General features: G+C 41.9%; 1 protein-coding gene across 3 annotated transcripts in view; it reads right to left on the bottom strand.

Annotated features, from left to right (window-relative positions):
* Positions 1-26257, bottom strand: part of LDB2 (LIM domain binding 2) — a 306202-nt gene that overhangs the window by 187839 nt on the left and 92106 nt on the right. For all 3 annotated transcript variants that reach the window (XM_075261646.1, XM_075261655.1, XM_075261663.1), the window contains exon 2: positions 2999-3101. In XM_075261646.1, the coding sequence (XP_075117747.1) occupies positions 2999-3101 (103 nt within the window). The remainder of the gene's footprint in view (positions 1-2998; positions 3102-26257) is intronic.

Below are 26257 nucleotides of genomic sequence, written 5' to 3'. Positions count from 1 at the left end.
TTTACAGTTCCTGAGATATATCAGTTTGAAGTGACTAGCCCAGCCTCATTTTCTGTTCAAGACACATTAACCTATACACCATACATGGTGAGAAAAGCAGGGAACAGCTCTCAAAAGAGAAAAAATGTGAAGAAGAAAAAAAATTCAGGATTTCACAGAAAGGAGCCAAAATGTATTAATAAAATATATTACAAAACGTATTAATGACTCAAAGTCTGTGTCAATTTCTGTAGTTATGATTTAAACATTCAGAGGCTGACTCTATAACTATATACAATGCTTAAAAAATCCTAGAAATATACTGTATACATTATATATTATATATACGTATATGTATATATATATATATATATATATATATATATATATATATATACAGTATATGTGTGTGTGTATATGTATATATATATATACACATTATCTTTATGTATTCTAGGAGCTCAGCCATATCCCCCACTTCTCACATCCCTATGTCTATCTATAAGACAACCAGCTGCAGCAGGAGCCTCCCCCCTCTGGATTGTTTGCAGAATGGTACAAAAATTAGTAAGATTTTCTTTCCTAGCCTCTCATTTTGAGCTGATCCACAAGGATTTCCACAAGACTTTTTGTCCCGGAGCATGGGGGCAAGATTATCTGCTATTTACTAGAGATGAGCAAGTAGTATTTGATCAAATACCTCCCCTGCATAGTTATTGGTGTAAAAAAGTGCCAGGAAAAGTGGGAGGGGCATCGATTTTTTTACTGCGTTTACCGCATGGTATTCGACCGATTAAACCAATAACTATGCAGGGGAGGTATTCGATCGAATACTACTCGCTCATCTCTACTATTTACCCTTATAACTCATTTCTTGGTTTAGTGTTCCATTTTTCTTTTGTTTTTTTTAAAGAAATTTCTAGTAATTGTTTTAGTTCCCCAGTCTAAATATTGTAGTTTACTATAGAGACGGAAATAATTTATTCCACATAGATGCACATAATCACACCGCGTGCATAGTGGAAAATATCATGCTCACGTGAATCATTCCTGCTTTTGGCAAAAAGCCCAGAGGGTCACAATAAGTTCATTAATATATAATGCTTACTAGGCAGTATATGAAGCTATAAAATGATTTAAAAAAAATAAAAATCTGCATTTCTACAACAAAGCATACTAGCATTCCTATATAAATTTGATAAAACTGTTCTCCACATGCTACATCTTATTATTCTTCTATTTGGCACAATCAATTGGAGACAATTCCGAGGTTTTCAACAATAAGATTGGTTGTAATAATATAAAATACAATAGTACGGAATAGAAAGTATCAAAAAAAGAAAGGACAGAAAGAGAGTCAATAATATAATACAATAGCTAATAGAGACATTTTTATGATGTTATATTTATATAGTTTACTTATTATTTATGCTTTATGTTTTATTACATTGATGCAAATTTTGATAGCATATTGTTTTTTTTCTGCCAATTATTATAGCGTAGCATAGTATAATTTTAACAAAATATTTTTTTTTCTTTTAATCATCCACAATTAGGGTTGAGCGATTGTGTTGGGAAAAAAAATCGGATTCTGATCAGCGATCGAGAAAAATTCACGATCACAATCGGAATCCCTAACACGATCTTTTTAGTTGGGATCGAGATCGGTAGTATTTCCCACAATGCTTTGCTTAGCCTTCACACTGAGTATATAGTGTATACTCAGTGTGAAGGCTCCGCTGCGGATCCATAGGAATGAATGGAAGCAGCCGGCACACAGCCTTAACCCTCTGTGCGCCAGCTGCCTCATTCATTCTAATGGGAGACTAAACTAACATCTCTAGTAGCTACTTACCTGCAGAGATGGCTGCTCCGCTGTTCTTCGCCTCGCTGGCCCTCCACGCTGCTCTTCTCGCCTTGCTGCCGCCGCCCCCCAGGTTAGTATTTAAAGAGCTAGGAAGGCAGGGCTTGTCGCTTAGGAGAGTTTGGGCGGGTACAGGGCGGGGAGACGTCACGTCTCCCCTCCCAGTACCTGCCCACACTCTCCTAACCCGCCCACATTCTCTTAACCTGGGAGGCAGGGGGCAGCGAGGTGAGAAGAGCAGCGGAGCAGCCATCTCTGCAGGTAAGTGGACACCAGTGGGGACTAAGTAGCCAGAGGATTAAAAAAAAATCCTCTGGCTACTTAGTGATTAAAAAATCACTACAAAGCGTGGATTCTAACAATTAAAGCGTTCAATTGTTAGATTCCATGCTGTATAGTGAATAGGATTGCTTTTAAAATCTGATCTCCGATTAATAAAAAATCCCATTGACTTGCATTGGGATCGGAATTGGGATCGAGATCGGGTTCAAATGAAAAAATCTCTAGGTTTTTTTTGGTAGGGTTTGGTTATGCTCAGATGGCATATATATATATATATATATATATATATATATATGAGTTCGGCCTAAACTTAGTTGAATTTGGATAAGGAACCAAATTTCTTATTAAACCAGTTTAACACAGGGTGCATTCACACGGAGGAAAATGGTGAGGAATTTGGTGTGGAATTTCAGTGCTGAAAAAAAGCCTCCCATTGACTTCAATGTTAGCAGAAAATGGAACCCATTGAAGTCAATGGAAGGCTTATTTTCAGCGCTGAAATTCCACACCAAATTCCTCAACATTTTCCTCCCTGTGAATGGCCCTACAAGATCCCAAAAACCTTGGCACGCTGTGACTGTCCCTGTAAACTTATCTTATATGAGATTTTATGTATTACTAATAAAGCAGAAAGTTCTTGGTTTTAGGGAGATTTGTCTCTGTTCTATAGGTCACTGCCACAGTGTTGTTCCTCGCGCCTGGATGGATCCACCTACCAGACCCACTGGAGAGCCACATATAATCACTTATAGTATATCACTTTTTGACACTATGCCATGTAGTCTTTTTGTCTTGAAAAGCTGCTCATCTCGTGACACATACAGTATATGAACATGTCAATGATAAAGTGAATATAAAATATAGAAAACTTACTGTATCTCTTTGGTCCATCTTCTAAGCAAAATGACAGTGTTAATGTTGCATCATCTTCAAAAAATTCTGTAGTAAAGGCATCCCACCAAAGATTGTCACTATCCTAGCAAAGAAAACAGAAATATGTTCTCATTACATAGACTCCCAAAAGTTTCCTACTCCAGCTATTCACTATAAAGTGGGGAGCAAATGGAAATGTCCTGGTAAAAAAAAATTATAAACTTCTGGAACAATCATTTTAGAATCTATTGATGTGTAATCGCATATGTAAAATAACTGCAACAAAATTATTTTCAACAAAACTATTTTTTGCTAAATTTTTTGCTACCTAGTTTTCATATTTTGCCGAAGGTTCTTAAAACAGATATAAAGTGATAACGATAAAGCTGAACCAAAATCAAACTGTTGTCTAATAAAACTTGTTCATTGGAAAAAAAAATCTTACTCTTTAAGTAGAGATAGGCAAACCTCTAAAGATTTGTTTCACCTTAGGTTTGGACGAATCGATCCTCTGATTTGTTTTGGTCTGCACTTATATTCAGTTAAAACTGGAAGTGGAATTATTATAATCTGGGGTTTCTTTAGGGGAGGTGTGAAAAAAATAACAAAAATTTTCACTTTCCCTCAACTCTTCTAGACATCTCAAAGCTTCCTGGGTGATGTCATGCACTCGGATCCCTGCTGGGGCTCAATCATAGGCTTGGACTGAGTGCATGACCTTGTCGTGATAGCTGCAAAGAAGACCAAAAGAGTCAGAAGAGTTTAGGGAAGGTGAGTATAAATGTTTTTTTACACCTCCCCTGGGACTCCTTACCATTCAGATGAGCACAGAACTTTTGGAAAATTTGGGACAAACCAGTTTGCAAATCTCACTCGGATGTCTTAAATATTTAACAAACCAAACAAGTATTTTTCATTTTTTGTCCCTGGTCCCAATGTCATGTTTCTGGTCCTTCAGTAGACACTAGAGAAGAGAGAACAGTAACTACTCGAATCGAATATCGAACCCTATTATGGGGGGAAAATGCTTGTTTCAGGGGTAGGCAACGTTCGATCAAATTATACTTACCAAGTCCACGAGTGAGGGTCGGGCTGGATCCTCCGAGCAGTCTTCTCCTTGCAGCGTCTTCACTCTGCCAGGCATCGGGCCTGGGCAGAGCCGACTGCGCATGCCCGCACTACAAGCGGACATGCGCAGTCGGCTCTGCCCAGGCCCGATGCCTGGCAGAGTGAATGAAGAGCCGGAAGACGCCGCAGGGAAGCTGCACGGAAAAGACTTCTAAAGGTAGGAGAAGAACCAGCGTTGATTGGCCCGACTGTATAGCATTCGGCCAATCAATGCTGGTTCTGCATCAAACTTTTACATTCGAACAGCGAGTGGTACTCGATCGAGTACGAGTATTTTGAATACCGTAATATTCGATCAAATACCCACTCGATCGAGTACTACTCGCTCATCTCTAGTAGACACTAGTCTGTCTGGGCAGGGAGTTCATCAATGAACATCTCTGTTAAACCACATGTGCCTGAGGACATGAAAGGTCCTCTTTATACTGCCAAGATCTCGGATTATGTCTTTTAGAGTAGCCAATTCATTGCACCATGTAATAATATCACATGTTATGAAAGCTAGAACTTTTTGGGATACGATGTTGATCCATGGATTTAGCCAAATTGCCATATTTGAAGTTGGATGGATTTTTTCTTCTGATGGGGCATTTGGCTACAACCTCATGGGGAGTTTATGTTTGCTTATGGTATGGGGGATATTGTCACTCCATAGGGAGAGACCACCATATAGGTGTGTGGAGTCTTATTAAGCCATTAGCACTCCACTGTGCAAGGGATCATGGGAAGAATATGCAAATCTGTCTTCCATGATGTAATTAGGAAGACAGAGCCTCAGTGTGTGCACACCAATGCACACCTGCTTATGGTAGGTTCATAGTTGGCCTTGTGTCTTCATCCAATCTTATCCACTATGTTGCTATATCATCTCTTTGGAATAGAGTAGGGCAGAATGATCACGCTTTTTTCTCGGCAAATTCTTAATCATTGGGGCACACGGTGGCTCAGTGGTTAGCACTGCAGCCTTGCAGCACTGGAGTCCTGGTGTTCAAATCCCGCCAAGGGCATAAAACCATCTGCAAAGGAGTTTGTATGTTCCCCCCCGTGTTTGCATGGATTTCCATCCCATATTCCAAAAGACATACTGATAGGGAAAAATGTACATTGTGAGCTCTATGTGGGGCTCACAATCTACATTAAAAAAAAAAAAATTCTTAATCATTCCGATAATAAGGAAAAACATCATTGCCATACCCGGCTGGAAGGTAAAAATAATTGAATATTTTTTTATGATTGAAATAGGATAGATGAGTGATTAGTTCTAAAAAATAAGAAAATAAAAAAAAATTACAAAAAAACGCTCGGGTCCCTCTGCCTTTGATTCCGGATAAATTGAGCCTATTAAAATTGTCCCCGTCCACAGCCATGTCTAATCCCCAAAAATTGGAATTTTTTTAAAATGATATTTTCTTTTCTATTTGTACATCAAGCTCACAAATAACCTAATTAAACATCGCCGTCGTTGCTTCTGACTTTTTTTTTTACTAAGCAGGACAAAAAGCAAAGAACTTTATGTTAAAAAAGTGAACACAAAATTGCTTTTTTGGCAAAGATTTCTAAAGTCCAACTTAGCGGAAAAATTTAATTCAAAAGATCTGCTCAGCTAGAAATGCAGAAATCAGAACTGGAGAAAAAGTGCTTCGTTCTCTATGAGGAGGGGGAAAAAAAAAAAGAAACAAAAGATTAAAAACTGAAATTCGAGAAGTGCCCTAGGCAGGTTTAAGTTATGGACTGACAGGTAGTGTGGAGTTCTACCAGACTAATTATTTTCCTATTCAACGGTAATGAGAAATTGCCATGGCAACTACGTTCTCCCCTGGCAGACGGTATATGCGCACCACACACAGAGTCATGTGAAGGGAACAAGTAACACGGCGCATATACCGTATACACAATGTTGACTCATTTTCTTTATGATGCTCCCCACTTACATCAGGTAATTGACCTAATATGGATAATGGGAACAGGAAGATCATAAAACACCGTACGTGAAGCCTATTAATGGAACGTTCATTAAACGTCACGGTGCAATTTATACATATGCCAATATGTGGCGATATTAATGATCATCTACATGTATACGGTAGGGTGTAATAAAGAGGTAATATGGCTAATTGGTTTTCATTAAACATGGATAAGAAACAATGGAACACAATAGCGGGGTCATCAAAACGTGACATTTTTTTTCATGATTTTATTCTAATTTTTTATAATTTTATTCTAATATGTTAAAATAATATTATTTTAACATTTTTTGTTGTTGTTTCTTTATGTGGGTATACATTTAAAAAAAATCCAAAACTTTTCAGAGCATACACGATAGACTAACAGTTCTTGCAAGTCTTGTGCCAGCTTTGCTGAATAAACTGGGGTAAGGTCATCAGAGTCATCTCATTATTGTTAGAGAGCAAGGGCTTTAACAACATAAGATATCGGTATTGTTCTGTCTAAGACCAAGATAGGGCGAGATAGCAATCTTACATACACAGATATGTTGCATCTGTATGCATCTCCTCTACTATTCCTTGGTTTCTTAGGAAGTTGGCCGGATTCTATCTCTTTCTGGAGACTGTATTAGTCCTTAGATCCCTTTCTGTCCCTTAGCGCCTATTTATTGGGGCTGCCATGACGTGCCTACTCTACTAGGCAGAAGGAAAAGCGCCAATGTGGCCAATCTTGGGGAAGTTTTGGGAAATAAATACACAGTGCTGTGCAAAAAGTTTTAGGCATGTGTGAAGAAAGGAAAAAATAGAAGCCTTATAGTTTAGTTTTGTGAATGAATAAGAGACATCTAAATGATATGAACATTTGGTTTGACCTTTGCCTTCCATCAGTTCTTCTCGATACTTGCAGACAGTTTTTGAAGGAACTCGGCAGGGAGGTTGTTCCCGCCATCTTGGAGAACTAAGCACAGATCTTCTGTAGATGTAGACTTGCTTCAATCCTTCTGTCTCCCCATGTAATCCCAGACAGACTGGATGATGGTGAGATCAGGGCTCTGCAGGCGCCATATCATCACTTCCAGGACTCCTCTTCCAAAGGGAAAAGGTCACACCAAATATTAATGGGATTTACTTTTCTCTTTTGTTCATTCACTTCATTTTGGTAATAATATATTGAAAACTTTGGAAGTAGATTTACTAACTAAATGCATCAGAATTCAGGCTTAACTCCACACAGAGAACTAAATGTTCCTGAAGTTTTTTTTCTTTATTAAGACTCCTACTATCTTTTTTACCTTCTATTCTGAGCTTTATATGTGTTTTTCTTCTACTATCATTGTATTATCCATGTTGCTGTAACACACTGAATTTCCCCTTGGTGGGATTATTAAAGGATTATCTTATTTTATCTTAATTTAATAAAGCATTTTTCTCTGATAAGATTTATTAAATAGTTCTTTGTATTCCTTTATAATACCGATTTATGCAACGTTTACACCAACAAATATCGCTACAAAGCAATCGACCTTAACTCCTTAACACACAGCAATTGTACAATTTGGTTTTTTCTTCCCTATTTCCTAAAGCCTAAACTTTTTCATTTTTTTATTCACCTAGTCATATGAGGGCTTGTTTCTTTTGCAGGATAAATTCGTAATGGCCTTTAATATTCTGTATACTTGTACTAGGAAACAGTAAACCAAATCAGAATGGAGTGGGATTGAAGCAAAAAAGCAACTTCCTATGAATGTTATTTTTACAGCGTAAAACACATAATAAAAATTACACTTTTTTAGAATTTGGGCATTTTTGAATATGGGAATGCCTTATCTATACATGTTAAAAATTTGTTTATTGTGTGGGCAAGGTCACTCAGTAGTAGTAGTGGTGCAGATCCAACCAGTCAGAGACAGAGACAGAGAGAAAATATGCAGGAAACAGGTTTATTTATAAAAACAGGGAAACAAATAAACCTTAGCTTCAGGCAAAACAATAAGAAACAAAATCCTGCTCGTCTGAGCAACTAACTCAACAGTAAAAAAATAAACTATACGTGTGACTTGCTAACACCCACACAAAAAAAAACAATAATCTAATACAATGTCACTCGACGCAGAGCAACATAATAGACCCAGCCGCCTCCTCCCACTCTCTGGATCTGCAGACTTTTTCTGGCCCAGTAATGAGCCAGGGATTGACATCTGGGGCTGAGGCCTACTCAAGACCCGCACTGGACCATAATTTAAAAACCTGGGGAAGACATAACAAGATTCCAGCACTCTGCCTGTCACCTTCTCACAACTGTTATATGCAATATATGACACCTTGGCATTATGTGTTGTTAGTGTTAAAAAGTCCCCTCATTAGGTAAAAGCCTTAACAGATGCCCTTTTTATACAAGGGGTCCCCTTGGATCCCCTCATGTATCTCCTGAACCTCCCTCCCAGACACCTGGGTAGCAAGACCTCCAGGCTTTTTCTTCATCTTTGTACGGCTGCCAAGACCCTTATGGCTAAGCACTGGAGAAGCGTGAACCCTCCCTCCGGTACAGAGTTTTTGGCCTGTATTAAGGACATGAGGAGCCTCAAATTCTTGACTGCTAGCATCAATAACACCTTGGATGTCTTTCACTCTGTTTGGTCTCCTTGGGATACCCACTGTGTATTACGTGGTTGCTGATCCTAGATTTTCCTCCCCCGCCCCCCATCCCTCTTGTTTCTGCGTGTCTGTCCTTTTGCCCCCCTCCTTTCACTTTTTTAGCACTGTGTTGATTACATAATTTGGTTGTACCTACATCAGGTTTAGCCTTTCCCTCCTGTTTCGTGCTTTTGTTTGACTCGTTTGCTTTTTCTTCTTTTGTTATGTTTAGAGATGAGCGAGTAGTATTCGATCGAGTAGGTATTCGATCGAATACTACGGTATTCAAAATACTCGTACTCGATCGAATACTACTCGCTATTCAAATGGAAAAATTTGCTGCAGAACCAGCGTTGATTGGCCGAATGCTATACAGTCGGCCAATCAACGCTAGTTCTTCTCCTACCTTTAGAAGTCTTCCCCACGCAGCGTCCCCTGCGGTATCTTCCGGCTCTGAATTCACTCTGCCAGGCAACGGGCCTGGGCAGAGCCGATTGCGCATGCCAGTAGAGATGAGCGAACACTGTTCGGATCAGCCGATCCGAACAGCACGCACCCATAGAAATGAATGGAAGCACCTGTGATGACGGCCGGCCGCCGGCAAAGTCAGCATCACAGGTGCTTCCATTTATTTCTATGGGTGCGTGCTGTTCGGATGCCAGTGCTACAAGAAAATGGCCGCTTTGACTGTAAGCGGCCATTTTCTTGTAGTGCGGACATGCGCAGTCAGCTCTGCCCAGGCCCAATGCCTGGCAGAGTGAATTCAGAGCCAGAAGACGCCGCGGGGACGCTGCACAGAGAAGACTTCTCGGAGAATCCAGCCCGACCCTCACTCGTGGACTTAGTAAGTTCTATTTGATCGAATGTTGCCTACCCCTGAAATGAGCATTTTTCCCCCATAGACTGTTCACTCATCTCTAGTTATATTCAAAATTGTTAAAATCTCCAATAAAAAATTACAGTTGAAAAAATAAAAGTCCCCTCATGATAAATCTCGCCAACTGAATACTAATGGAATTCACATGAAAATAGGAAGAATAAAAATATTTTTTGCTATTGTTTAAAAAACAAACAAAAATACCCGGCTTCCTGAATGGCTGCCATTGACTTCCATTGGTTAAGCATTAGGTTCTCTAAACTCAATCCGGCACTGACAACGACATTCTCTTTTTTTTTCCCTTTGAAAATTACATTTTTACTGCTATGCCAAAAAATGAAGGAAGCGATCCTCCGTATATGTCCTACCAGGGCAGAGATCGCACCTCTCCTTTATTAGCCAGTCACAGACAGTCAACTCTTCTCGGTCTGGTTGCCATGTAATAATTCATTTCCTCCAGCAAAGTCAATTGTTTGTTGAGGGGCTTGCAAGTCAAACCCTTGCCACTCAGCTGACCACCCCGATCCCTCACCATTTAACTTCTGGAAAAATGTAAAAAATTGTCCTATAACAAAAATCCAACATATAGTATTTCCAAGCGTCAGGGATCATTTTGTACGATTTCCATTGCATTCAATATCCTCCTGCAATGTATAGCCATAGCAGAACATGTTAGACACTATCCTATAAGGGTTATGGTCAGCCATGTGAGTACCCTCCACCATTGTCATGAATGTTTCCGTCTCCCATTCCTAAATGCAATGATCTCAATTAAAAGAATCTGTCAGAGCGAGTCAGCATCAGAAGGCCCAGGAGCCAGTTACACCGCTCAAATGTCACCCAGGCTTCACATGTCATCAGATGCAGCCGAGATGCCAATTAGTTTAGCAAAATGTCTATTTGTTTAAAGTTTTAAAGGCTACTGTACGGCTGACATCTGCCTGCGCGGGGTGCGATATTGCATTTCACACTTCATCACAGTAGACAAGTTGACAATTCACATCTAATTAGGAAAAAAAAGGTCTCAAATATGTTAATGGATTCCGTAGTGAGTTTGGGACCGGTTTTGGCTCATATAAAAATATCATATTATAGTTTCGGGGCTGCCTACGTTTCAACTGTGTCAAACATTGGAACAAGTCAAAGGACTATTTTGGGAAGCCCCGATAGACAGTCGTAGGTCGGCTTTTCTTCGCCTGGGGCAAGGACGTGATTGGCTGCCCTAGTCCAGTGTCTAAAAATTCTAGGCTAGGTTTAGTGTTGGGTGAAACTATTACTATTATTATACTTGCAAGTCTTCAGTAGGTGATACCTTTTTTAATGGCTAACTCATAATGATGACAGAATATAACGTTTCGAAGCTTCTGGGCTTCTTCTTCAGATATATCTAAAAACACTTTCTGAAGGCTGCATATTTATGTACAACAGGACACATAGGGATAGGATTACAGGAGGGAGGGGGGGGGGAAGAGGCTTATTACTATATACATATAAAAACAAATAAACAAGTCACAGTTCCCAGGTTCTTTATCTTTATGGCTGTCTTAGTTCAGTGATTTGTATAGAATGACATGAACCCATGTGATGCATTCATATTAATACTAGACATGAGCGAACAGTAAAATGTTTGAGGTTCGATTTTCGTTGCGAGTAGCCCCTCAATATTCGACTACTCGAATTGAATATCGAACCCTATTATAGTCTATGGGGGGGGGGGAAATGCTTGTTTCAGGGGTAGCAACGTTCGATCAAATTATACTTACCAAGTCCACGAGTGAGGGTCGGGCTGGATCCTTCGAGAAGTCTTCTCCGCGCAGCGTCCCCGCGGTGTCTTCCGGCTCTGAATTCATTCTACCAGGCATCGGGCCTGGGCAGAGCCGACTGCGCATGTCCACACTACAAGTGGGCATGCGCAGTCGGCTCTGCCCAGGCCTGATGCCTGGAAGAGTGAATTCAGAGCCGGAAGACGCCGCGGGGAAGCTGCACGGAGAAGACTTCTAAAGAAAGGAGAAGAACCAGCGTTGATTGACCGACTGTATAGCATTCGGCCAATCAATGCTGGTTCTGCATCGAACTTTTCCATTCAAATAGTGAATGGTACTTGATCGAGTACGAGTATTTCGAATACCGTAGTATTCGATTGAATACCTACTCGATCGAATACTACTTGCTCATTTCTAATTATTATACTCTCAGTGTCACGATGTCAATGTTGATTTAAAAATGGGACCAAATCCTAGGCCACAGTCGCCACTGACATCATTCAGGAGGTTGGAACAGACCCCAAAGGACAGGGACCTGCACCAGATACCACAAGAGAGCCCAGGAGAGGTGAGTCTAAATTTGTTATGTCTCCACATCTCCCTTTGGGCCTCCATTGGTTATACTCTTATAGTAAGACCTTAGAGTATAATAGCGGTTTGTGGTCAATGGACCCCCAAAATTTTTTGGAAAATTTGCAACAAACCTGACTATTTGAAAAATGTATACTGTGTGGTATGTTTGTTGCAGGATGTCTCTACATGGAATAGTAAAGTAGATATGACCTGAAGTACTGTGAAAAAGTCTTAGACAGGTGTGGGGGAAATACTGTAAAGTATAATGCTTTCAAAAATAGAAGTGTTAATAGTTTATTTCTTGGGAAGAATATGCAAATCTGACTTCCATGATGTAATTAGGATGCCAGTGCCTCAGTCATGCACACCAATAGAGGGCGCTGACTGAGAATGTGCAAGTCTATCTTCCATGATGTAATTAGGAAGACAGAATCTCAGTCAAACAAACCTATAGAGGGCGCTCCCTTTAACATCATGCCGACCCTCTCAGCGGCCTTTGTTTGCAATGATGTTGGGATGTTAGTTTATTTCTGTCAAAGAACAAAATGAAGCAAATCGACAGAAATGAAACCTCATCAGTATTTGGTGCGACCTTTGCCCTTTGCCTTCCATCAGTTCTTCTCAGTACTTGCAGACAGTTTTTGAAGGAACTCGGCAGGGAGGTTGTTCCCGCCATCTTGGAGAACTAAGCCCGGATCTTCTGTGGGTGTAGGCTTGCTCCAATCTTTTGTCTCTTCATCTTATCCAAGACAGACTGGATGATGGTGAGATCAGGGCTATATCTTTGGGTCCATATCATTACTTCCAGGACTCCTCCTCCAAAGGGCGACCACACCGAGTATTGATTTGGTGGAGGTTAAGTTTGGGAGGTTAAGCTGTGAGCTCCTTCATTATAACTCTGTGACAAAAACTGTCTATTCATCAGCAGCGGTTAGTGATATCAGTATTGATCCCTACATCCATGTCCCTATGCTTTCATTTTTAGAACTGTCTCTTTGGTAAAGACAGAATACATCATTTAAGGATAAAATTATACAACGGGTAAGAATAAAAACATCTGCAATGTTTATTCTACTCTTTTTCATGTAGTTTTACTTTCTTGCTAGAAAATAATTGGTATACGCGTGGTAGTGATAGAGAGCATGTATGACCCACGCGGGCTAATTTAGGTAGCATGTACTCCCGGTGCTTCCTGCTACATCTACTATTTCAGCACTGTTCAGCCATGTAGATCCTTAAGCCTTCAGACTTGTATTTCAGGAAATATTGCTTATTCTACAGTGGCTGGAAACTACTGGTGCAGAACTAAACACGGCTTTGAAAGTGTCACTGTAATGCGGGATCTGCTTTAAAATGCCATTGATATACACAACTGTATCTGGAAAGTCTATGATACTGATCATTAAAAACATGCAGTAGAACCGTTTTATCTTAATCCTTGAATAAGAATCCGGCTCATTAAATGTTGCTATTTTATTACAAAGTTTACGTCCTCGCTGCACCGGTTGTAATGTGGGTACTGTCAGAAATCAGATTGTATATATGTAAGAATATATATATATATATATATATATATATATATATATATATATATATATATATATATATGAATAATAAAGTATACAGCTATGGAAACAGCTATCATATGGCAGAATAAATAAATAAGTCATTCATTAAATCAAGATGTTACACAAATAATTTGAAAAAAAATCTAAATTTTCAACAAAAATATAAAAATAGTTACAAAAAATGTAATAAATAAAATTTGCGTGTACCCTCGTACGCTTAGTCACATTGGATTTTTGTTCTTCTGGTCCATCAAATGGCCTTCCAAATGTCCTGCACCATTGGAGAATGAGAGACCCTATTCACTATAATTGGGTGTTAACCCCTTCCCACCAATGGCATTTTTTGATTTTCATTTTTGACTCCCCACCTTCTAAACCCCATAACAGAGCCATATGAGGTCTTAATCTTTGCGGGACAATTTTTTCTTCATGATGCCACCATTGATTATTCTATATAATGTACTGGGAAGCTGGAAAAAAATTCAGAATGGGGTGAATTTGAAGAAAAAGTGCATTTCTGCGACTTTCTTACGGGCTTCGGTTTTACGGCGTTCACTGTGCAGCCAAAATGACATGTCCCCTGTATTCTGTAGTTCAAGAATGTTTTTTCTATAAGTCGCCATATTCTGACAGCCGTAACTTTTTTATACATCCGTGTACGGGGATGTATAGCACGAGTGTACTTTGTAGTTCTACCATTTTGGGGAATTGCTATTGCTTTGATCACTTTTTATTCAATGTTTATCAGAATCAAAACAGTGAAAAAAATGCGGTTTGGCACTTTTGACTATTTTTCCCGTTACGGCGTTTACCGTACAGGAAAAATATTTTTATAGATTTGTAGAGCGAGCGATTTCGGATACAGGGATACCTAACATGTATGTGTTTCACAGTATTTAACTACTTTTATATGTGTTCTAGGGAAAGGGGGGTGATTTGAATTTTTAATACTTAATAATTTTTATATTTTTTTTACTTTTTAATTTATTTTGTTTGTTTTTTTTTGCATTTATTGCATTATTGCATTATTATTGCATTTACTGCATTTTATGGAAACGTGCATGCTCCAGGCGCCGGCGATCACCGGCAAAATGGCGGTGCCGGAAGAGTTAATGTCTCCGATCGGTCCAATCGGAAACAATAGCGCCGGTTGTCTACTGCGTAAAGCAGTAGACACCCGGCGGCTATGGTGGCCGCCCGGCTCCCGGGTGGTCACCATAGCTACACACCCGGCATGCGCCGTAATAGTACGGCGGATGTCGGGAAAGGGTTAATGGGATATCCATTATTTTCAAATTAAAATCGCCAGACCAAAAGGCCTTATGCAGGACTTATCTCAAGCTCCATTGTTGAACTAAAATGTTGCTGTTTGGGTGAATAAAGACACCATTTTTTCTACATTTTCCACAAATTTTTGCCTATATTTTGTATTTTAATATTGGAAAGCCGTGGTCTGCTTTGGGGATAGCACTCACAATGTCTTTACTTTACTGATATATTTCTTTTATGATCTATCTATATATTTATGTTGTATAACACAAGAGGAGACAATGATTTTCTTTAATCTAATAATTTCATTTGTGGAGAGCTGAATACACGTGGCTAGCATTAATGGACAAAGCCTGTGAGTCGCGTGTGCATGGAACGCCTAACAACCTGCAAGGAGAGACTCGGAGACTTGCAAACATGAAATACTAAATAAAATAAAGTCATACATTCTTAAACTCAGTGTCTCCTTCTCTGTTATGAATTAAAGGCAACCTGTACACTTGACTTGCCCTCAAGTTACTATACAATATTACTTGGTTCTGGGATAACCATTGTAAGTTACATACATATAGTTACATAGTTGATGAGGTTGGATAAAGACATCAGTCCATCAAGTCCAACCTATAACCCTACAATCCCTACAGTGTTGATCCAGGGGAAGGCAAAAACCCCCATGAGGCACAAGTTGAAACCAAAATGTGAAAAAAAAGAAAATTAAAGAAAAATCAAAAGGTACATAATATAGATACAGCAAATCCTTACACATAAAAGTTTAAAGAAAAACTGTAAGTCACTTTTGTAATGAGTTTTTTTCAGGGTCTTGAAACATATTCACTGTGCATCCAAAAAATAACATGGAGATCCTTTCCTGATGTCCAAAGAAGAAGCCCATCCTAGCCCAAGTAAAGACCATTACAGAATATACTATAGAGAGGCGCTAGTAGTCTGCAAGTCAGTGCATGGACTTCACCAATGGAGGGGTTTACCAAGGAATGTCCATGCTGATTTCTTGGAAACTTGAGTCAAGCATTGTGTTTTGGGTTCAAGATACAATGGTCCAGAAGAGACCTTTTGTAGTTTCTAAATATTGTATCTTGAGGCCATTTTAACTAGAGGGACCACTGGACTGAGCTTCATGATGCTCGAACCATGGGTAACAAGAGATTCAGGAAGGGTGCCTTGTTGCAGCCACGTTCTACTCTAAACTGGGAGAGACCTGGGAGAGTCAAGTTAAGATGCGCAGGAGGAAGCCAATGGGTCAACCAGATAACTTCATTCCCGGCTTATTTTTAAAACTTGTTTCTTTTAATTCTGCAGCTCCTCAGGGTAAAATGTTGCTCTTTACTTCAGGGAGTCTGTCAGTTTCGAAGCTCCAGTACATGTAGTGTTCCTAATTTTCCATTGGCAGACTTTAGCCCGTATTTGCAAAAATCAAAAAGTTAATTTTGATAAGTTGTCAAAATCCAATTCCATTCATGACACTAAATAGTGCAATGGTCACTCAAGCAAACTGATATAAGACTAGGTTCACATTTCCTTTTGGGCTTTCGGTCCCCAAATCTACTTGAAAAATGGATAGAAACCGGGCAGAAACTGGGGTTGAGCCGATCTTGACTTTTCAGGATAGATTTTAAAATCCGATTTCTGATCATTTTTCATTCGAACCCGATCTCGATCCCAATTCTGATCCCAATGCAAGTCAATGGGATTTTTTTTATTAATCGGAGATTAGATTTTAAAAACAATCCTATTCACTATACAGCATGGAATCTAACAATTGAACACTTTAATTGTTAGAATCCACGCTGTGTAGTGAATCACTAAACTAGCCAGAGGATTTTTTTTTACTCCTCTGGCTACTTAGTCCCTCCCTGGTGTCCACTTACCTGCAGAGATGGCTGGTCCGGTGCCCGGTGCCTTCCTTCTTCTTTGCCTCGCTGCCGCTCCACACTGCTCTTCTCCCTTCGCTGCCCCCTCCCTGCCAGGTTAGGAGAGTGTGGGCGGGTACTGGAAGGGGAGACGTCACATCTCCCCGCCCTGTACCCGCCCACACTCTCCTAAGCCACCTAGTGCTACCTAGCGCTTTAAACACTACCTGGGAGGCGGGGCAGCGAGGCAAGAAGAAGGAGGGCACCGGAGCAGCCATCTCTAGAGGTAAGTAGCTGCTAGAGATGTTTAGTTTAGCCTCCCATTCGAATGAATGGAGGCAGCCGGCGCACAGGGGGTTAAGGCTGTGTGCCGGCTGCTTCCATTCATTCCTATGGAACTGCAGCAGAGCCTTCACACTGAGTATACAGCGTATACTCAGTGTGAAGGCTAAGCAAAGCATTGTGGAAAAAGATCACCGATCTCGATCCCACATTAAAAGATTGCTCAACCCTAGCGGAAACCCAACGGACCCCATTATAGTTTATGCGGGTAACTTCTTTTTAAGCAGATTGGGTTTCCGTTTTTTTGAGTCACCAAGCAGACCCGAAGAATGGAAACCCAAATTCTGGTGTAATTTTAGTGTAAATTCTTCTTATTAATAAAATCTATTGGACCTGTGAGCGCCGTCCTGCCCTATTCCTCTACTAATTTTAGTGTAAGGGCTAGTTCACAAGTGAGTATAAGGGGAGGTTTTTGACAGCGGATTTCGCGTCCAAAACCTCCCCTTATAATGGTGGTCTATGGAGACCGCCGGGCTTCTGTTCTCCGCTAGCGGCGAGCTGCTGCTAGCGGAGAAAAGAAAGGACATGTCCTTTCTTCAGGCGGAAGCCGCGCAGGCTCAGCCGCGCGGCTTCCGCCCCCGGCAGCTCCCTCCTATGTCGGCTCATTCATTTGAGCCGACAGCAGAGGGTTAAGCCGCGACAGCGATGGTCGCGGCGGGTGGGTTTTGACAAGAGAGAGACGCGGCTCGCCGCGTCTCTCTCTGTGTCAAAACCCGCGCGGGCAGTTCACGTGTGAACTAGCCCTAAGAGATTTCTTTTTGGGAGGTGGACATATTCTTACACTCATTCAATGGATATCCTTCATATTACTTTTACTATCGATGAATAATGCACATGAGATCTTTTATTCCCATAGCTTAGACCACATACACTCATACTATTCATCTCCAAGTCTCCAGATGTCATAGCCATTTATCCTATAGATCATCTTTATCCAGTAAAAGTCTAGAAGTTGCGTTTTTCATTAAACCAAGCAGATGAGGAAATTGCTTACACAGCATCTTAAGACATCTTCTTGATACTTTTAAGGACAAAGTCCATGGCTTGAGTTACCCGGCACCTTCAGCCCGTCTGATTTCATGGGAATTCCTGATGAACTAATATTGATTTTCACATATCATTCTTGTCAAAGGGATTTATCGACGTGTCATGTTTTCCAGAAGTCTCAGCAAGGTAGCTTGAAAGGAATTATTAGGAATCCACACTCCAGAATACAAGGTGGTAAATAACTAACAGCGGCTAGTGACATTGATCCTGGCGGAATGGTCAATGAAATCTTTAGCCTACTAATTGTCGACATTGACAAACAGTTCATGATCTAAATGAACAGCTGGAAGTCATTTCGAAATGGAAATGTTCCAAGTAGGTTTAGAAAGCGAGCTTTGTGAAGCTGTTACTTTTTATTGTTAGGAACTGTGCCTCACAGCATGACTGGCGCATTGCCTAGACAGGGACTTTATACCACAGCGAGCGGCTTAATTTGCTTCTCTCGACAGCGCTATAATGACGAGTCAAGGTAAATAAAGGTAAATGAATTACTGAGGTCGTGTCAATTCAACAACAGCTTACAATGTGATGCGTCATAATCCCTTATTTACTTCGCTCACCGTTTAACCCCTTAAAACGTCTTTTTATGTCGGTCATTAAGGGGCCTTATTCTACAGTGCTGTAGAATAAAATCTATACTCATGTCCCATACTGCCCTGCATTGGGTGCCAGACTTTCTAGTGATGGCCTGGCTGCTGCTCTAATGGTCGGGACTGGCAGAACCTTTGAGTTTCTTGACCAGGGTGAGCAAAGCTTCCCCTTTCGATAAAGTCACCATTAGGGTTGAGCGATCGTGTTCGGAAAAAATCGGATTCCGATCGGAGATTGAGAAAATTTCATGATTGCGATCGGAATTCCGAACACGGTCTTTTTAGGTGGGATCGAAATTGGTACTATTTCCCACAATGCCTTGCTTAGCCTTCACACTGAGTATACACTCCACTCAGAATGAGCGGAGCATATACTCAGTGTGAATGCTCCGCTGCGGTTCCATAGGAATGAATGGAAGAAGCCGGCACACAGCCTTAACCCCCTGTGCTCCAGCTGCCTCCATTCATTCTAATGGGAGACTAAACTAATATCTCTAGCAGCTACTTACCTGCAGAGATGGCTGATCCGGTGCCCGGTCTTCTCCTTCGCCTCGCTGCCGCTCCACGCTGCTCTTCTCGCCTCGCTGTTGCCGCTTCCCAGGTTAGTATTTAAAGAACTAGGAAGGCAGGGCTTGTGGCTTAGGCGAGTGTGAGTGGGTACAGGGCGGGGAGATGTGACGTCTCACCTCCCAGTACCCGCCCACACTCTCCTAACCCGCCCCACTCTCCTAATCTGGGAGGCAGAAGGCAGTGAGGCGAGAAGAGCAGCGTGGAGCGGCAGCGAGGTGAAGAAGAACACCGGGCACTGGAGCAGCCATCTCTGCAGGTAAGTGGACACCAGGGGGGACTAAGTAGCCAGAGGATTAAAAAAAATCCTCTGGCTACTTAGTGATTCACTACACAGTGTGGATTCTAACAATTAAAGCGTTCAATTGTTAGATTCCATGCTGTATAGTGAATAGGATTGCTTTTAAAATCCGATCTCCGATTAATATAAAAATCCCATTGACTTGCATTGGGATCAGAATTGGGATCGAGATCGGGTTCGAATGAAAAATGATCGGAAATCGGATTTTAAAATCTATCCTGAAAAGTCAGGATCAGCTCAACCCTAGTCACCATGTTTCCCATTGATGCAAGACTAGTACACCCCTGCGTAGTCAGCCTGGGTATAAATAGAAGATTCCAATAGATAAACTAAAACAGACTTAGACAGTGCAGGTAGTCTAGTAATTATGCCAGTTTTTTTGTTGCAAATTATGCCACAATTCTGGTGCATATTTATTAGTTTATCTGCCCCATGGTCTCTTCTCCTCAACAGTCAGAAGAAGGTTCCAATCTGTCTGAAAGATTTTAATGGAATTTATTGCGAGTGGGGTTCCTTATATCAATCGTAACAAAGTCCTTGGCTGGCATGTGACTCATCTGAATTAAGAGGCCCTCAACTCCCCAGCACCAAAATTGAAATCTACTAGATATCAGATATAACTCACACAAATTTTCTAGCTTGAGCTACAGTAAATTTGTTGTGTCTAGGCATCTCCACCCCGGCCCACCCTGGTCTCTGTCCTACCCACTTTCATAAAGACTGGCAAAAGTAACAATGTGGAACATCTTTGACGCAAGAAGGCATTGTGCTCAAAACATTCAGTATATTTACACACATCTGAGAAAGATTATAAACTCCCCTGTAACATCTCCACCTGGACAGGTCTCTGCATCACCCTCCGATTGCACGCTGTAGCACAGGAGGTGTGTACAGTTATGATTCCTTGCTTTTAGTTCACTGCCTTATTCCTCATTTCTGTAATTGATTTTCCACCACAACCATCTCCTTCTCTTCTTGGTTTCCCTCTGCTCCTCAAATAGTTAATCTTAGCTTTACCTGCGTGATTGACAGCCTATCTGCAAATCAAGTCTTGGGCAGGTCCTGGACTTCCTACAAACAGGTCATCAGCTCACACAGGTTTGCTGGCTATTGCGACTTTGTCCTTGCTAAGCTTTCTACTTGCTATTACTGAATAGTACTTACTGACTTCTGACCGTTGACTTTTCTTGTCACCATTCTTTTGGATTATGATTTGGTACTGCTTTGTCTCTCTGGCTTGCTGAATCCTCTTCTATGTTGTGTTCTCTTGTCCATGCTTAGTGTTTACACTTACTCAGAGAAGGGACTGTTGCCCAGTTTTCCCTGTCATTAGGACATTTAGTCTAGTTGGTAGGGACAAGGGCTGGGTTTAGTTTAGGACTCACTGTCTCTTTCCCTTCAGCCCTGTTTTCAGCAGCAGCAATGTGGAATTGCTCTACTAGCAATTCCCTCAAACCCCCCCAATATCTCAACATTTCAAATCAATTTTGTGTGCCAACATCTCCTACTTTTATTGTGAATGGAACAAGTTCCTTTCCAAGCATCAAAACAGCAGTGGCGTGCTGTGTTTCTTTTTGTTGACTCCAGGGTATTAAGTGCAGGATTATTAAGTATTCACATGACAATAAAAACCTAATTTAGCAGATGAACAGGTTATTTAATGTGAATTATTCTCCTTAAAAAGAAAACTTATATAATTGAGAAAAATTTTATTTTTCTCTGTCCGTGTCTCCATAACACAATCATTCATATGTATGTACAGAGAACCAAAAATTCAATGTGGCCCTTATAAACAAAACCATATACAGCACTACTGTATATACAGTACTAGTGATAAAAGGAAAAAACAAAAACTGAATAGATGTAAAAATGAAGTGTAACATAAAGACTCAAACAGCACTGGCACTGCGGGGTTAAATGAGTTCTTATCCAAAAAGACACAGAGTATTCTGGTGTCATGGCAGAAAACTGATTTCATCTATTAATCTAGAATTTATCACACAACAATTTTGTGTCAGCAATAAATCACCCATCCTTGTTATTGTGCTTCTAAGATTATAGTTACACAGCAGATTATTCATGTCAGGAGTTTAACGTATAAAAACAAATGGATTTTCTCTAAAAGGATTAAAGGGGTTTCCCTGTTAGAGACAATGTAGCTGCGGGAGTGATTAGCTGATGGTCCCACTTTACTCATCATCAGAGATGAGCCAACAGCGTTCTATTGAGTAGATGTCCGATTGGTCATCACGTAGTTCGCCATGTTCGATTCGATACGAACACTGTGTTGCAAATGCACTTACAGTTCGTATCCCCTCCCACCTTCCCTGGCGCTCTTTGTTGCACCAATAACAGCGCAGGGGAGGTGGGACAGGAACGACGACAATGGAGGCAGTGAAAAAAACTATTGGCTGCTGAGGACATGTGACCTCTGATTCATAAGAACAGGCGACGTCATCTCCGATTCATTCTGTGCTTGCACTTAGTTAGAGACAGACCTCTGCTGAGGGCTAGATAGGTTTTAGATTCTGCTAGGCAGGAATAGCAAAGAAGAACAACAACAGCTCTTGTAAGAGCTACACTAAAGGGAGACGCTCAATCCAGCTTTGTGTACCCACAAACGCCAAAGTGGGATACACAGCAATTAAGCCAGGCTATAACCACTCAACCCAGCTTTCCATGGTGTGGAATAAACTAAGTGGGATACAATGAAATTGTCAGCCTATATACCCTATATACGCATAATCCAGGTTTCACTGGTGTGTACCCCACCAAAACTAAGTGGGATACACTGAAATTGTCAGTCTATGTAGGCTCAACCCAGCTTTCCACGGTGTGTACCCACAAAACCTAACTGGGATACACATCAATTGTCAGGCTATATACGCCCAACCCAGCTTTGCACGGTGTGTACCCCCAAACGCCAAAGTGGGATACACAGCAATTGTCAGGCTATGTACGCTCACCCCAAGGGCCACAGGTCCAACTTCTACACCCAATACGTGTAAGGCGCAGAGGGATTGGAGAGGACAGGGCTGTGGTTGGTCAGGTACTCATGCAACATGCGCCTATACTTTTCCCTCCTGATGACACTAGGCCCCTCAGTGGCAGTAGTTTGGGCAGGGTGGTGGGGGGCATTAACGTGTACCAGACCTTGGAGTGTTCCCCTGGTGGTTGTGAACCGGATGGCAGTTGTTAGCCTCATGGGGGAAATCTCATCTCTGCCGCCGGCGAGGGTTTATGGAAACATTTCCATTATATTCTGCACCAGTTGCTTGTGCCAATCAATTTTTGTTTTTTGTTTTTTTCCTCTCCCCTACCAGAACAAAGGACCAGATTTTTTACTTATATTGGGGGTCGAGGATTGCAAAAATCCAGTATTGTTTGCTCTCCATGATGTGAACTATGCCTTTGTCTCTTGAAAAGTAACCCAACATGAAGTCAGCCATGTGTGCCAGTTTATCACTTGGCATGACTTCGGAACTGTAAGGGTCACTCTCCATTTCCTCCATTTCACACTCTTTCCTATTTATCTCTATATACCTTCATAGAACTTGGACTAAGGTTGCCTTTATTAGGCAAGTACCTGAATACCTTTCTTTCTATATAACTTCTTTCTAATGTATTTGGTTCTAGTGCATACATGTGTGTGAGAATACAATATATGCTCCATTTGGACCATAGTAATGTCAATGTTTCCCATTTCTGCACAATGTTATGTATATATAATCCCTATAAAATTTGCACAAAAAAAAAAAGAAAAAAAGAAAAAACACTATTTTGATATTCTATCCATATGAAAGAAAAGTGATACTATGAACCCAATGTTATTTAATAGAGAGCTCTATATGTCCTATTTTTGGATGTGTTTTTGTTATGTTCTAGTTATTGAAATATTTTGAGCCTGGATAAACGAGCTCTCATATTTGCATAAGTATATCTATATTTATGATTGCGCTAATTGCTCGCATATACTGATAGATAGTGCAGATAAAAATATACAGTAGATTATTAGAGATGAGCGAACACTAAAATGTTCGAGGTTCGAAATTCGATTCGAACAGCCGCTCACTGTTCGAGTGGGTTTCGAACCCCATTATAGTCTATGGGGAACATAAACTCGTTAAGGGGGAAACCCAAATTCGTGTCTGGAGGGTCACCAAGTCCACTATGACACCCCAGGAAATGATACCAACACCCTGGAATGACACTGGGACAGCAGGGGAAGCATGTCTGGGGGCATAAAAGTCACTTTATTTCATGGAAATCCCTGTCAGTTTGCGATTTTCGCAAGCTAACTTTTCCCCATAGAAATGCATTGGCCAGTGCTGATTGGCCAGAGTACGGAACTCGACCAATCAGCGCTGGCTCTGCTGGAGGAGGCGGAGTCTAAGATAGCTCCACACCAGTCTCCATTCAGGTCCGACCTTAGACTCCGCCTCCTCCGGCAGAGCCAGCGCTGATTGGCCGAAGGCTGGCCAATGCATTCCTATGCGAATGCAGACTTAGCAGTGCTGAGTCAGTTTTGCTCAACTACACATCTGATGCACACTCGGCACTGCTACATCAGATGTAGCAATCTGATGTAGCAGAGCCGAGGGTGCACGAGAACCCCTGTGCAAACTCAGTTCACGCTAATAGAATGCATTGGCCAGCGCTGATTGGCCAATGCATTCTATTAGCCCGATGAAGTAGAGCTGAATGTGTGTGCTAAGCACACACATTCAGCACTGCTTCATCAAGCCAATACAATGCATTAGCCAGTGCTGATTGGCCAGAGTACGGAATTCGGCCAATCAGCGCTGGCTCTGCTGGAGGAGGCGGAGTCTAAGGTCGGACCTGAATGGAGACTGGTGTGGAGCGATCTTAGACTCCGCCTCCTCCAGCAGAGCCAGCGCTGATTGGCCGAATTCCGTACTCTGGCCAATCAGCACTGGCTAATGCATTGTATTGGCGTGATGAAGCAGTGCTGAATGTGTGTGCTTAGCACACACATTCAGCTCTACTTCATCGGGCTAATAGAATGCATTGGCCAGCGCTGATTGGCCGAATTCCGTACTCTGGCCAATCAGTGCTGGCCAATGCATTCTATTAGCTTGATGAAGCAGAGTGTGCACAAGGGTTCAAGCGCACCCTCGGCTCTGATGTAGCAGAGCCGAGGCTGCACAAGGGTTCAAGCGCACCCTCGGCTCTGATGTAGGAGAGCCGAGGGTGCACTTGAACCCTTGTGCAGCCTCGGCTCTGCTACATCAGAGCCGAGGGTGCGCTTGAACCCTTGTGCACACTCTGCTTCATCAAGCTAATAGAATGCATTGGCCAGCGCTGATTGGCTGAATTCCGTACTCTGGCCAATCAGTGCTGGCCAATGCATTCTATTAGCTTGATGAAGCAGAGTGTGCACAAGGGTTCAAGCGCACCCTCGGCTCTGATGTAGCAGAGCCGAGGCTGCACAAGGGTTCAAGCGCACCCTCGGCTCTGATGTAGGAGAGCCGAGGGTGCACTTGAACCCTTGTGCAGCCTCGGCTCTGCTACATCAGAGCCGAGGGTGCGCTTGAACCCTTGTGCACACTCTGCTTCATCAAGCTAATAGAATGCATTGGCCAGCGCTGATTGGCCAATGTATTCTATTAGCCTGATGAAGTAGAGCTGAATGTGTGTGCTAAGCACACACATTCAGCTCTACTTCATCGGGCTAATAGAATGCATTGGCCAGCGCTGATTGGCCAGAGTACGGAACTCGACCAATCAGCGCTGGCTCTGCTGGAGGAGGCGGAGTCTAAGATCGCTCCACACCAGTCTCCATTCAGGTCCGACCTTAGACTCCGCCTCCTCCAGCAGAGCCAGCGCTGATTGGCCGAATTCCGTACTCTGGCCAATCAGCACTGGCTAATGCATTGTATTGGCGTGATGAAGCAGTGCTGAATGTGTGTGCTTAGCACACACATTCAGCTCTACTTCATCGGGCTAATAGAATGCATTGGCCAATCAGCGCTGGCCAATGCATTCTATTAGCGTGAACTGAGTTTGCACAGGGGTTCTAGTGCACCCTCGGCTCTGCTACATCAGATTGCTACATCTGATGTAGCAGTGCCGAGTGTGCATCAGATGTGTAGTTGAGCAAAACTGACTCAGCACTGCTAAGTCTCTGCATTCGCATAGGAATGCATTGGCCAGCCTTCGGCCAATCAGCGCTGGCTCTGCCGGAGGAGGCGGAGTCTAAGGTCGGACCTGAATGGAGACTGGTGTGGAGCGATCTTAGACTCCGCCTCCTCCAGCAGAGCCAGCGCTGATTGGTCGAGTTCCGTACTCTGGCCAATCAGCGCTGGCCAATGCATTCTATTAGCTTGATGAAGCAGAGTGTGCACAAGGGTTCAAGCGCACCCTCGGCTCTGATGTAGCAGAGCTGAGGGTGCACAAGGGTTCAAGTGCACCCTCGGCTCTCCTACATCAGAGCCGAGGGTGCGCTTGAACCCTTGTGCAGCCTCGGCTCTGCTACATCAGAGCCGAGGGTGCGCTTGAACCCTTGTGCACACTCTGCTTCATCAAGCTAATAGAATGCATTGGCCAGCACTGATTGGCCAGAGTACGGAATTCGGCCAATCAGCGCTGGCCAATGCATCCCTATGGGAAAAAGTTTATCTCACAAAAATCACAATTACACACCCGATAGAGCCCCAAAAAGTTATTTTTAATAACATTCCCCCCTAAATAAAGGTTATCCCTAGCTATCCCTGCCTGTACAGCTATCCCTGTCTCATAGTCACAAAGTTCACATTCTCATATGAC

Source organism: Leptodactylus fuscus, chromosome 1 (genome assembly GCF_031893055.1).
Source record: "Leptodactylus fuscus isolate aLepFus1 chromosome 1, aLepFus1.hap2, whole genome shotgun sequence".
In the NCBI taxonomy this organism is placed as follows: Eukaryota; Metazoa; Chordata; class Amphibia; order Anura; family Leptodactylidae; genus Leptodactylus; species Leptodactylus fuscus.
This window is presented reverse-complemented; position numbering and strand designations above follow the sequence as displayed.